The sequence below is a fragment of the Bos indicus x Bos taurus genome, chromosome 10, assembly GCF_003369695.1.
Source record: "Bos indicus x Bos taurus breed Angus x Brahman F1 hybrid chromosome 10, Bos_hybrid_MaternalHap_v2.0, whole genome shotgun sequence".
NCBI classification, from domain to species: domain Eukaryota; kingdom Metazoa; phylum Chordata; class Mammalia; order Artiodactyla; family Bovidae; genus Bos; species Bos indicus x Bos taurus.
The window spans coordinates 26188552-26200894 of NC_040085.1; the positions used below are offsets into that span (position 1 = coordinate 26188552).

Sequence of the window (12343 nt, forward strand, 5' to 3'; positions counted from 1 at the left end):
TTTTCCCAGCAAAGAGGGAGTGTTCCTCGTGAGCTGCACAAGTTTTTTTACTTCCCTCAACACAAGCCAAGCTGTTAAGTCTATGACGATCTCAGTGGGTTGGTTTGCGGTTTTACAGCTTCTCCTCTCAGGCTTCCAGGACGCAAAGAGTCCTTCGCTGAGAGAAGGCGTGTTTCTTTGCAGGCCTGTCTCCGATTGGACCTGAGGTTAAACGTGCGCGTTTGGAAGCGTTGGATGCGTGTTCAAATCGCGCGCCCTGGCAGACGTTTTTCTGGACTCATGTGAGCCCTGCTGCCTGATCAATGCGCCAGGACTCCCTGGCTTCTGGCAACAGGGAAGGTATTAAAGCCAAGAGCCTCCCACGTTAATCCCAGGTGGGCCATGCCCAGGGACCTCCCCTTAGAGATTTAGGCGCCACCTCTGCCTGCGGCCGTTATTTCCTGGTTGGCTTGCCCTTAACTGACATGGCGGCTAGCTGCCTTCGGCTGGGCTCACTGCGGCTGCTCAGAAAGCCGAGAAAGGGCAGTCTGTCCACAGCCCGCCTCCCGCCGCGGAGGTGCCTGGTGAAGTCTAGGCTTGTGCACCCAGGGGTGCAGGGGGTTAGGGGCCCAGGAAGTCGGGGACACAGCGCTGTGCTGCTGTGTACGCACCCTCGTCTGTCAACAGCAAGACTGCTCGAGACAAGGGTGTTCTTTTTACTTTCCCTTATCATCTCCCTGTCCCTGGCCCAACATGATACTGACCAAAGCCCAGTACGACGAGATAGCCCAGTGCCTAGTGTCTGTGCCGCCTACCAGGCAGAGCCTGAGGAAGCTGAAGCAGAGGTTCCCCAGGTAAGTGCCCATCTCGCCCCTCACAGAGCCCTTTTGCCTGCAGCAGCTGTGCCTGGCAGCCCAGCCGGTGCTTAGGAACCACGTGTCACACATAACTGGGGAGGAACACGAGTGTCAGTTGTTAGGCGATCAGGGATTCAAAAAGGTTTCTTCTTTGACCAGCCTTATAGGAGAGTCTTAATGGATGAATCCCAGGCAGCCTTCCAAGGCCATGCAATTAAGTTCAAATCAACAAATGTTTGTTGAAAACTTGGATTTTGCTAGTTGATGGGTGCACATAAGTAGGTGCTGCATAAATTTGTTATTGTTGTTTAGTTGCTAAGTCGTGACCTACTCTTTGCAACCCCATGGACTGTGTAGCCTGCCAGGTTCCTCTGTCCATGGAATTCTCCAGGCAAGAGTACTTGAGTGGGTTGTTATTTCCTTCTCCAGTGGATCTTCCCCTCCCAGGGATCGAACTGCATCTCCTGCATTGGCAGGCAGATTCTTTACCCTTGATCCACCAGGGAGGCCTCCTTGCTTTAATGTCTAGTGACAAATTGAATTGACAGATTCTAGGAATGAATGACAGGTGGCAGGGCTCTCTCAAAGTGGAAATATGAATTGTAGATTCAAAAGATGAAAATGGAGGACACTTTTAATTGGCCTCTTGAAACAAGTACAAGCCTAAAGGGGAGTCTTCTGGTTGACTGTGGCTCTCTGCTGCAACAAAGTGACCTCAAGTGTTCCAAGCCAGTCAGAGACTGGTACCCTACGGATTCTACTGTTGCGTCAAGCAACCATATGGATGCACAGATGGGGGATGGCAGAGGACGAGAGAGGGGATAACAGAGGATGAGATGGTTGAATGGCATCACCAATTCAATGGACATGAGTTTGAGCAAGTTCCAGGAGATGGTGAAGGACAGGGAAGCCTGGTGTGCTGCAGTCCGTGGGGTTGCAAAGAGTTGGACACGACTGAGCGACTGAACAGTAACAACAACATTGGATACACATTTCAGGTGTATTTCATACTTCCTTTCTCCCTGCGCATGTCTTTTTTCCAATGATTTTTAGGCTTATCCAACTTTCTAAGAAGGGACTTTAGCAAATATATGTTATAGATTTCCTTATTTTAAAGACCTATAAACTGAGGCCCTGACATTAAAGAACCAATCCAGGACCAGAAGGGTACTTGTCCCATGTTTAAAGTATAGAGTGTTTGTTTACCTTTATTCTGTTTTAAAGCCAAATCCAAATTTATTCCATTTTACTCTGTGGCACTGAACACCATGAACTTCCTTGTCTTTGACATCATCAAGGAAGTGTTTTCTAGCAGAGAGATTATTGGATAATTGGTATTAGTAATGTACAAATTTAAGGTCTTTTATGACTCAGTTTTTTCCTTGAAGGACTCAGTTTTCCTAACCTGTAATATGAAGGGATCTCTTTTGAATATTATCCAGATTTAATTTATCCTTTTATAGTCTTTAAGATTCTTATCAGATTTGCTAACAAGGAACAAAATTGACAGAGTTAGAATGGATGAAGGCTGGTCAGGGAATAGATTTTTCTGGGCAATTTTAAGATACATCATGCACTTAGATAATTCTGCTCTTGTTAAGTACTTATATTAGCACTGTATTTTTGATTCTCTCTTTTCCTCTCTTCTCTTTCTGTTTGCCTCATTCTTTTCCTTTCTTTTCCATAGCAAATACCTTCTCTCCGTTAGAGGTAACCTCTTCTTACTTTTATTAAGGTTTTATGTCTTTTTTTTAAATTGGAATGTAATTGCTTTACAATGTTGTGTTTTTGCTGTATAAAAACATGAATCAACTATATGTGTGTATATATATAGCCTCTCTCCCATCCCCTCCCCCATCCTACCTGCCTATTCCTCACTGAGCACTGGGTTAGGCTCCCTGTATTATACAGCAGCTTCCCACTGGCTATCTATTTTACACACGATAGTGTCTATGTCAGCACTCAGATCAGTCGCTCAGTCATGTCCGACTCTTTGCGACCCCATGAATCGCAGCACGCCAGGCCTCCCTGTCCATCACCAACTCCCGGAGTTCACTCAGACTCACGTCCATCGAGGCAGTGATGTCATCCAGCCATCTCATCCTCAGCACTACTCTGACATGAGATGGCTGGATGGCATCACTGACTACTCAGCACTACTATGTCAGCACTACTCTCTCAGTTCACCCCACCCTCTCATTCCCCTCCCTGTGACTCCAAGTCTGTTCTCTATGTCTGCGTCTCTCTTCCTGCCCTGCAGATTGGTTCATCAGTACCATTTTTCTAGATTCTACATGTGTGCATTAATGAAGTACACTTAGGAAAGACTCCCATTCCTTTGGGGCACCATGTGTCTTGCCTATTCTCATATGCGTTTTTTGAGATATGGCATCTGATATGTATCTCCAAATACTTTTGCTTCTTTCAAATACCATTTAGGGTATAACTAACTCTTCTTTTACTGGAAAGTTTATTGAGAGAGCTGTACTACCAATCTGCAGAAGGAATTGAAGAGCAGCATGGGTAGGAGTTCCGTAAAGTGTGTAATTTGAGAGTTGGCCTCAGTTTGCACTATAGCACTGTTTTACTTTAGAAGTTGGATGCAAAGGACTTGAACAACCTTTAGATTTGACAGTTCATTTTACCTGAGGATTAGTCAAGTAAGGACCTCAGAGATAATTTCTGGTGGTTCAAAGAAGTGACTTGTCAGAAAGCCTGGAGATATTAGATGGCTCAAAAGTGTCTAGAATACAGGTTTCATGACTTTCAGTTTAGAGTTCTATACTAAGCCACCTTAATTATTTTTAATATTAATAACAGCAGCAATAATTTTTGTGTGTAATGTTCACCTAAATTGAATTCTGAAAATAAAGTACTGAAATGCTTTTTAAAATTGCTGAAAATTTTTACTTTGCTGATTTTAAAAGTAGTACATGCTCAGTAAAGAAAATTTAAAAATATTCATAATCTTTCAGCTCTGAAAATTTCTGTTAATATATTTTTAAAATATTTCTAGTCTTTTTTCTCTGTGCAATACTTTCTCTGTTAATATAGTTTATAGGTCCTTTTTTTCACATTTAACATATTGTAAGCATTTCTCATCTTTAAAAAGTCCTTATAATTTATTTCAAATAACTAATAATATCCACATTCTAGATGTACTTGCTGGACATCAAGAGTTTTGTTTTTCTAATTTTCTGATATTATTTCTGTATTTATATCATGCCAAGACTGCTTGTTTTCCTGTTAATACTTTAGAATCTCAGGAATTGGGAACGACCATATCGGTTTTCAAACTTTTGGTCTCTTCAAACTCTAAAGAAGTACTGAGGACCCCAGAAAACTGTTTACATGGGATTTATCTGTTGATATTTACCAAAATGTAAATTAAACCTGAGAAATTTTAAAAATTGCTTATTTATGTTAAAGATTAATAACCATAATTTAAAAAAGCTAGTGAGAAAAATGGCCTCATTTTACACTTTTGCAAATCTCTTTAATACCTGTCTTAATAGAAACAAGATCTGTCTGCTTCGGCATTCAACTTGTGATATGCTATCTTGATTAAAGAATATGAAGACATTCTGGCCTTAGACAAAAATGTAATTGGAAAACTATTTTTGTTACTACATAATACCCAACAAGTGGTGTTTTTCTTAGAAGTTAATTGCAATGTGGAAAGTGAAACCATATTATAGAACTTTTTGGCCAGTCTTGAACTTAGAGTGGATCTTTCACCCATGCATAGTTCTTATCATCATGCACTGTTCATTTGCAAAATATTGGTTGTGAGTTATGCAAATCTTCTAAATGTTGTCATCATTACACAGCATCTAAAACAATCACATTTGTTAATATCCCCACTGATTTCATCAGAAAAGTCTGTAGGATTTGAAGCTGTAACACTATGGTGATGGATGCACAGTTTTCCAATATTTGAGTTTCCCCTTGAAAGCTCAGTTTTTTCATTGGCAACAAACACTATTGGTTGTTTCTCTTGAAATGACAGGCTCATGTTTATTTTTGAGAAAATGCCTGCCAGATACCCAAATGTGAATAATGGTAGTTTGTTCATCATTCATCCAAGAATAAATGGTGTTCCATGGAAAGGGCACCTAGTTCAGCTCTGAAACAGTCATACAGATGCTTCCCCTTCAGATAGTCATCATGCTTCGATATGCAGTAGACGTGCTTCTGGTTTACCTCTTATTTTGTTATACAGAATGTTAAGAGGATGTGTATCTAGAGTTGAGATCTAATAAAATTAATAAGTGAATCTTAAGATATTCTTAGGTGAAACTGGCTTTCTTTCTTCCTGCAAGCATGAGACTCCTAGGCCAGTTGTGTCCAGCCTTGGTTTGTGCTCAGGAGCTGACAGTTTTGGCCACCATTCTTTTTGCACCATCAGTTCTAATGTCACACAGAAGAAAAGGCAAATCAAGTCTTACTGTTTCTGTAAAAATAGTTTTGACCTTGTAGACCTTTGAGAGGGACTCTAGGGGTCCATCAGCCTCACTTTAACAACCGTGAGCAGTTGACAAGACTGAGCACTTCACTTTCACTTTTCACTTTCACGAATTGGAGAAGAAAATGGCAACCCACTCCAGTGTTCTTGCCTGGAGAATCCCAGGGATGGGGGAGCCTGGTGGGCTGCCGTCTATGCGGTCGCACAGAGTCGGACACAACTGAAGCGACTTAGCAGCAGCAGCAGCAGTTTCAAACTAATGCAGGTCAGGAAGCAACAGTTAGAACTGGACATGGAACAAGAGACTGGTTCCAAATAGGAAAAGGAGTACATCAAGGCTGTATAGTGTCACCCTGCTTATTTAACTTATATTCAGAGTACATCATGAGAAACTCTGGGCTGGAAGAAGGACAAGCTGGAATCAAGATTGCCGGGAGAAATATCAATAACCTCAGATATGCAGATGACTACCCTTATGGCAGAAAATGAAGAGGAACTCAAAAGCCTCTTGATGAAAGTGAAAGAGGAGAGTGAAAAAGTTGGCTTAAAGCTCAACATTCAGAAAACGAAGATCATGGCATCTGGTCCCATCACTTCATGGGAAATAGATGGGGAAACAGTGGAAACAGTGTCAGACTTTATTTTTGGGGGCTCCAAAATCACTGCAGATGGTGATGCCATGAAATTAAAAGACGCTTACTCCTTGGAAGGAAAATTATGACCAACCTAGATAGCATATTCAAAAGCAGAGACATTGCCAACAAAGGTCCGTCTAGTCAAGGCTATGGCTTTTCCAGTGGTTACGTATGAATGTGAGAGTTGGACTGTGAAGAAGGCTGAGCGCTAAAGAATTGATGCTTTTGAACTGTGGTGTTGGAGAAGACTTTTGAGAGTCCCTTGGACTGCAAGGAGATCCAACCAGTCAATCCTAAAGGAGATCAGTCCTGGGTGTTCATTGGAAGGACCAATGCTAAAGCTGAAACTCCAATACTTTGGCCACCTCATGCGAAGAGTTGACTCATTGGAAAAGACCCTGATGCTGGGAGGGATTGGGGGCAGGAGGAGAAGGGGACGACAGAGGATGAGATGGCTGGATGACATCACCAACTCGACGGACGTGAGTTTGAGTGAACTCTGGGAGTTGGTGATGGACAGGGAGGCCTGGCATGCTGTGATTCATGGGGTCGCAGAGTCGGACATGATTGAGCGACTGAACTGAACTGACAGGGACTCTAGGGGTCCATCAGCCTCACTTTAACAACTGTTAGCAGTTTCAAACTAAAGGATATTTATATTTTGAAGGATTTTTATGTTTATTGACAAATTACTATTAAAAAGATAGTAGTTTTTGATCCATCCCTGAATCAGAAAGATTCCTTGGAGAAGGGAATGGCAACCCACTCCAGTACTCTTGCCTGGAAAATTTCATGGACGGAGGATCCTGGAGGGCTACAGTCCATGGCGTCACAAACAGTCAGACATGACTGAGCTACTAAGTCACCTAGCTTCATTTGATGCTACTATTGGTTGGTTATAGTTGTCCTTTTCTGAAGACCCCCTTCCCCTTTCCCCCTTCCCCATGCATTTTAACCTGTCAACTTTTCCCATAGGAAATCTTGTATTTCATTCTTTTTGCTTCCTGTAACAATTTGTTCTTGGGAAATGACTGGGCTCTGCCTCTTTTTATCTGAGGCATAGTTGTTGTTGTTCAGTCACTCAGTCTGACTCTTTGCAGCCTCAAGGACTGTAACCCGCCAGGCTCCCCTCTGTCCATGGGGTTTTCCAGGCAAGAATTCTGGAGCGGGTTGCTGTTTCCTTCTCCAGGGATCGAACCCACATCTTCTGCAGGTCTTCTGCATTGCCGGCCAATTCTTTACCTCTGAGCCACCAGGGAAGCCCATCTGTAAAAGGAGGAATAAAGCTCCACAGCTGGGAAGTAAGAGAACCAGGATTCAAACCCAGGCAGGGTCTCACTCCAGATTCTTCCTCTCCCTCTTCAATTCCTTAAGGCTGCTGTGAGGATTAAGTGAAATAAGGCATGTGAAACAGAAACAGTTAGTATAGTATAGAGGTTCTATAAGTATTTAATAGGTGGTATGATTACTGTTATTATTAGAATTTAGTAAATGGCCTACAGTAGAAGAAATGTCTAGCTAGTAACTTTTGAAACATAGAAGATGCAAATTTGCTTTAATATGGATCAGTTGATTGTATGCCTTTGGACACATAGATTTGATCATTAGTTGAATATGGCTCATATATCAGAAACTTGCCTTATATCTTTTATAGCAATATGTAATACCATTAAAACAACAACAACAATAACAACTTTTAAACCTAGAGTCACTGACTTTTTTAGAATGATAGCAGCACATTGAAGGTATGGGCTTCCCTCCTAGCTCAGACTGTAAAGAATCTGCTTGTAATGTGGGAGACCTGCACTCAATTCCTGAGTTGGGAAGATCCCCTGAAGAAAGGAATGGCTACCCCTCCATTATTCTTGTCTAGAGAATTCCATAGACAGAGGAGCCTGGCAAGCTACAGTCCGTGTAGCTTTAATGTGACACCACTCATGGTGTCACAAAGAGTGGGACATGACTGAGTGATTTTCACTTTCACTTATTGAAAGTATAAGTGAAAACCAAGTACAGGGCTTGGTTTTGCTGAAATTGGAAGATTGTTTCTATTGACCTTGTTCTCTCAATTGAATTGAAAGTTGGTACTCAATTGGTGGTCAATTTTCTATACTTCTGATAATGTTACGGTGTACCTGGGTTCCAGAGTCATGAGTGAGAATAGCTCATAAAGGGAGAAAACGTCAGCCTTTTATTGAACTGGAAATTCTTTTAGTGTTTTTGCCAAGGAAATATAATTAATTTATATGACTTTCAAAAATAATACTTATATTTAGGAATATTTCTGTTTTGATCATTACTGCAAATTGAGAAAGAAATTGGCCTAAGAATATGATTATTTTATGTGTTTCCTTTAGTCATCTTTAAAAACATGCTTTTTTACTCTGTAAGATTTCAAGTTTTTATTTTGTTGCTGTATTTGTGAAAAAGTGAAAGTGAAAGTCACTCTGGACTGGGTAGCCTTTCCCTTCTCCAGGGGATCTTCCCAACGCGAGGATTGAACCCAGGTCTCCCGCATTGCAGGTGGATTCTTTACCAGCTGAGCCACAAGGGAAGCCCAAGAATACTGGAGTTGGGGTAGCCTGTCCCTTCTCCAGCAGATCTTTCCGACCCAGGAATTGAACCGGGGTCTCCTGCATTGCAGGCGGATTCTTTACCAACTGATCTTTCAGGGAAAAAGACTCTTCTGGAAGCCTATTTTGTTAAGTATATGGCATCATCAGTTTCTGAAGAAGTGCTTAACTTTTATCAGGTATTTGTGCCACTTTACATGTGCATAGTTATAAAAGTGATATGAACTTGAATTCCTGCAAAGGAGTATTTGAAGAAAACCTCATATAGTGTTATCCAGAGAAGAACCTACATGCTGACAATATTTCTTATTAGTTTGAGGGGGAGACTTTTATGTTATTAGATTATTGACTTCATTTTTAAGTCTATATTCAGGCATCCGACTTCAGTCTACTAAGTAATAACTGATCCTGGAATGTTTGCTGGTACAATAAAAAGGAATTATATATTTCCCTAGGAGAAAAATGTTCAATAGATGTATAGGGTAATAATGTTTTATTATTTGACTTTCAACAAATGTTGACTGAATTTCCCATTATGTTTTTATTACACATTTTGTGCAATTTTGCCATATTGGTTGAGTTTTCCTTAAAAAAGCAAACAACCGATATAAAACCCCTTCTTCAGAGTAAGCATGAAAAGTGACCTTAACATATTAAAGTCAGGTACTGGTATGAAAATCATGTGGGAGACAGGTAAAGAATAAATTTTCCTTTCTTTTATTTTTGGTTGTCTTTTTCTTGAAGGGAAATGTCTTCGAGTGATTGTTTTGGACATTCTGGTTTCAAATTGCTGCTTTGGAGAGCTGGTATACTGTGATGAACACAGGAAAGGGGGTTGGCCACAGTTTCTCACTGAATGACAAGTCTCGGTGTCTTAGGGGAGCAGACAGACAGCTGCATCCAGGATGGTTTAGTCCATGGGTTTGGAACCAGCATGGAGCTACCTGTGCATGACGGATTAATATGGCACATGGGTGGTCATGAATCCAGCCCTTTTCTGGCCACTCTGGGGAACTTATTCTTGCCTCTACTTTTCTTTTTTTCTCCATCCCTACCTTTCAGGAGGCATCTTGATAACATATTTAAGAGTTAATAATGCTTCCTTATGAACCAGAATTTCCTTTTCGCCAAAGAACAGTGATCCAGTTGACAGTGTCAGCTTTTTCAAGCGCCTTCCCTTTACTGAGGTGTGATCTTTCTGTGCCTTCAAGACAGCAAATAAGTTTTTTGTTTTCCTTTTTTTAACCCAGTGTGGTGTTCAAACTGTGACCCTATGATAAAACCCGCAGTCTCATTAAAATAATCAAGAGCTCTGTCATTTTCCATCCAAAGTAAAATGTTAAAATATCTCAGGACTTTTTTTTTTTAATGTGTTTTAAACATTGAGATTCAGTTGCTAAAAATGTTTGAAATCAGTTAAACTTAAGAGAAATAACTTCAACACCATGGGAATAAATATTTTGTTACAAAGCAATACAAGTAGAGGAAAAAGTAGGGTGGATTCATGTGTCTTGATACTGATGTTCAGTGTAATACATAAGAACGGGATCTTTCCTTGGCTGAGGGCTGGCTCATGGGAGTTGGGGCAATTCTGTGTGAAGCTCAGGCTTTTTCTTAGGTTGTCCTGGGCTTCCCTTGTGGTTCAGCTGGTAAAGAATCCGCCCGCAATGCAGGAGACCTGGGCTCGATCCCTGGGTTGGGAAGATCCCGTGGAGAAGGGAAAGGCTCCTCACTCCAGTTTTCTGACCTGGAGAATTCCATGGAGTGTATAGTCCTGCTGCTGCTGCTGCTGCTAAGTTGCGTCAGTCGTGTCCGACTCTGTGCGACTCCATAGACGGCAGCCTATTAGGCTCCTCTGTCCCTGGGACTCTCCGGGCAAGAACACTGGAGTGGGTTGCCATTTCCTTTTCCAATGCATGAAAGTGAAAAGTGAAAGTGAAGTCGCTCAGTCGTGCCCAACTCTTCGAGACCCCATGGACTGGAGCCTACCAAGCTCCTCCATCCATGGGATTTTCCAGGCAAGAGTACTGGAGTGGGGTGCCATTGCCTTCTCCGGTGTATAGTCCGTGGAGTTGCAAAGAGTCAGACATGACTGTAGTCATGAGTGAGTGAGTGTCCTGGGAGCAGTAGTCGTTTTGCCAGTCTAAGACTTAAAATAGGTGGTGCATTTTCACTCCTTCCAACATAACTCATGTATTTATTTTCAATCTTCTGGTTATTGTTAGACCTGTCCTTTGCTTCAGGCCTAAGAAAAGATGATACATAAACTCAGATCTTGTATTTATTCTGTTTTAGGAAATAGGCATAGCAGACCCTTGATATTTACAAGTGTTATCAACTCTTGATATTAAGAAGAGTTATCATTTACAACTTTTGAAAATCCCCAAATACACTGCTGGCACCGCAGAGAATGGCAAAGGTCTCTAAAGTTTGTCATGTACTTTTTAATTAAGTTAAACTCACTTCTCAGCTAACTAACATGTTGCTCCCCACATCAGCCTAGGGTCATGGAAAATTCAGATTGACCCTCAGCAAGTTTAGGGAATAGTGTTTGTCATGTATATTTGTGATCACTCTCAAAAAGTCAGAACTGGGTGTGTTTCATTTAAGACTGCTGTGGGTACCCAGCTCCAGCTTCAGGACACATAGAAATGCAGGGTGAAACGCTTTGTGGTGTGTCACTCGAGCTTGGGCCACACCTTAGCCCCCAAAGATTCCATAACTTGTGAGTGTCTAAGACTTGTCGGGGACTAAGGCTCTTTGTAGGTGACCTCTTTCGTAGGTGGAATGTGAGAGACTAAAACATCATTTAAAAGCATCTTACTATAATCATACATGAAATTAGACTGGTGATTTTTTTTTTTTTTTTCAATTTTTTGCTTCTGTCTAAAACTCTTCCAAGCTGATACCATCTTTTTGTTTAAGGTATGTTACACTGCTGTTTGTTTTTGCTGATACTGTTGATAGAGAAAGCTAATAAAATTTGAAATTCACTTGTACTTCAAGAGTCTTTCTTATATCCCCAGTCCATTTAGCTAAGACACTAAATGGATTGAGTATTGCAAGAAAGACTCTTGGTTGTGTATAGCATTGAAAACTTCACAGACCCTTGTAGCCTAGATGTAACAGATAGCTCACAAACATCATGTCTTAATTGACGCAGCTAACATTACCTAGATTCTTACTTCCTGAGGGCAGCTAAAATATATATTATTGTAAAAATACATTTAACATCCAGTTCGTAACATTTTTGGGCTTCCCAGTTTGCTCAGCGGTAAAAGAATCTGCTTGCCAATGCAGGAGATTTAGGTTTCATCCCTGGGTTGGGAAGGTCCCCTGGAAGAGGGCATGGCAACCCACTCCAGTATTCTTGCTGGAAAATCCCATGGACAGAGGAGCTTGGTGGGCTACAGTCCATGGGGTCACAAAAAGTTGGACACGACTGAGCAACCAAGCATGCATGCATCATAACATTTTGAATCTTTATCTGCACTTTGGTGGGCATGTTTAGAGCTGGTCATGTGCTGATCACAAAAGCATCTCCTGAGGGATCTGCATAACTCTCTCATTATTTCAGATGCAGTGACTTAGAGAGTGTTGGACTGAGATCATAACTAGAGATCGTCTAGTCAAATTGGTTAGTGTTAAGAGAGGCAGAAACTGAGGAGAACTTGACCAGAATTACACACCTGGAGGCAAAACTCTCCTTTCATACTCTTCAGATAAAGATCACTGACTGCCCTGGAAGTCTGGCAGGCCAGGCTGGTATCAGCAAGGAGTGAAGGAGTGCTCTGGCCTGGTTGGGGTGGTGGCAAAGTGAAGGGACAGTTGTGT

General features: G+C 41.5%; 1 protein-coding gene across 3 annotated transcripts in view; it reads left to right on the forward strand.

Annotated features, from left to right (window-relative positions):
• Positions 1-322: 322 nt before the first annotated feature.
• Positions 323-12343, forward strand: part of C10H15orf41 (chromosome 10 C15orf41 homolog) — a 236805-nt gene continuing 224784 nt past the window's right edge. The window contains exon 1 of one of the 3 annotated variants that reach the window (XM_027553483.1): positions 323-833. In XM_027553483.1, the coding sequence (XP_027409284.1) occupies positions 733-833 (101 nt within the window). In that variant the 5' untranslated portion in view covers positions 323-732. The remainder of the gene's footprint in view (positions 834-12343) is intronic. The other 2 variants (XM_027553482.1, XM_027553481.1) reach the window with 2 other exon arrangements.